Genomic DNA, 451 nt, shown 5'->3' with positions numbered 1-451 from the left:
GATCTGGATGTCTTTTTCTTGATTCAGATTGTGAAACTTCAGCTGGAGCTTAAGAGATTGGCAAATTAGTTTGAGTTAATTGTCAGCTTGATAGTTTTACCAAATTAATTAGCATAGTTGTTAAAATATATATATTTTTATGAATATGCAAATCAAGTTTTTCATTTGTATAATCTTTAATGCCCAAAATTTTGAACTAATATATAGGTCATTTACTAAAATAACAAGGATCATTTAATCAGAAGCAAACAAGATCTGCAATCATCTTGACCAATGGCACTCACAGAGTCCACCTTCATTCAGTGACCTGATCACTCATGCATGGAAACAGCAGAGCAAAGCAATGGACGCTGTGAAGCCCCCAAAATCCCTCTGAAATGCCACCACCTCGGCTTGTTGCGGGAGGAAGAATGCGGCCATCAGAGAAGAGGGAGTTTGAGTTTGAGTTTGG

The 451-nt window shown here is 37.3% G+C and overlaps 1 protein-coding gene across 1 annotated transcript in view; it reads right to left on the bottom strand.

Annotated features, from left to right (window-relative positions):
* Nucleotides 1-295: 295 nt before the first annotated feature.
* Nucleotides 296-451, bottom strand: part of LOC141814245 (uncharacterized protein At3g17950-like) — an 830-nt gene continuing 674 nt past the window's right edge. Inside the window, exon 3 of the mRNA XM_074702183.1 lies at nt 296-451. This exon is cut by the window's right edge and continues 357 nt beyond it. Coding sequence (XP_074558284.1) covers nt 296-451 — 156 coding nt within the window.

This window comes from Curcuma longa, chromosome 21, assembly GCF_044706935.1.
Source record: "Curcuma longa cultivar G26 ecotype Majalengka, Jawa Barat chromosome 21, ITB_CL_G26_1.1, whole genome shotgun sequence".
Taxonomy (NCBI): domain Eukaryota; kingdom Viridiplantae; phylum Streptophyta; class Magnoliopsida; order Zingiberales; family Zingiberaceae; genus Curcuma; species Curcuma longa.
Note: the sequence above shows the minus strand (reverse complement) of the source record. Positions and strands in the feature narration are given on the sequence as shown.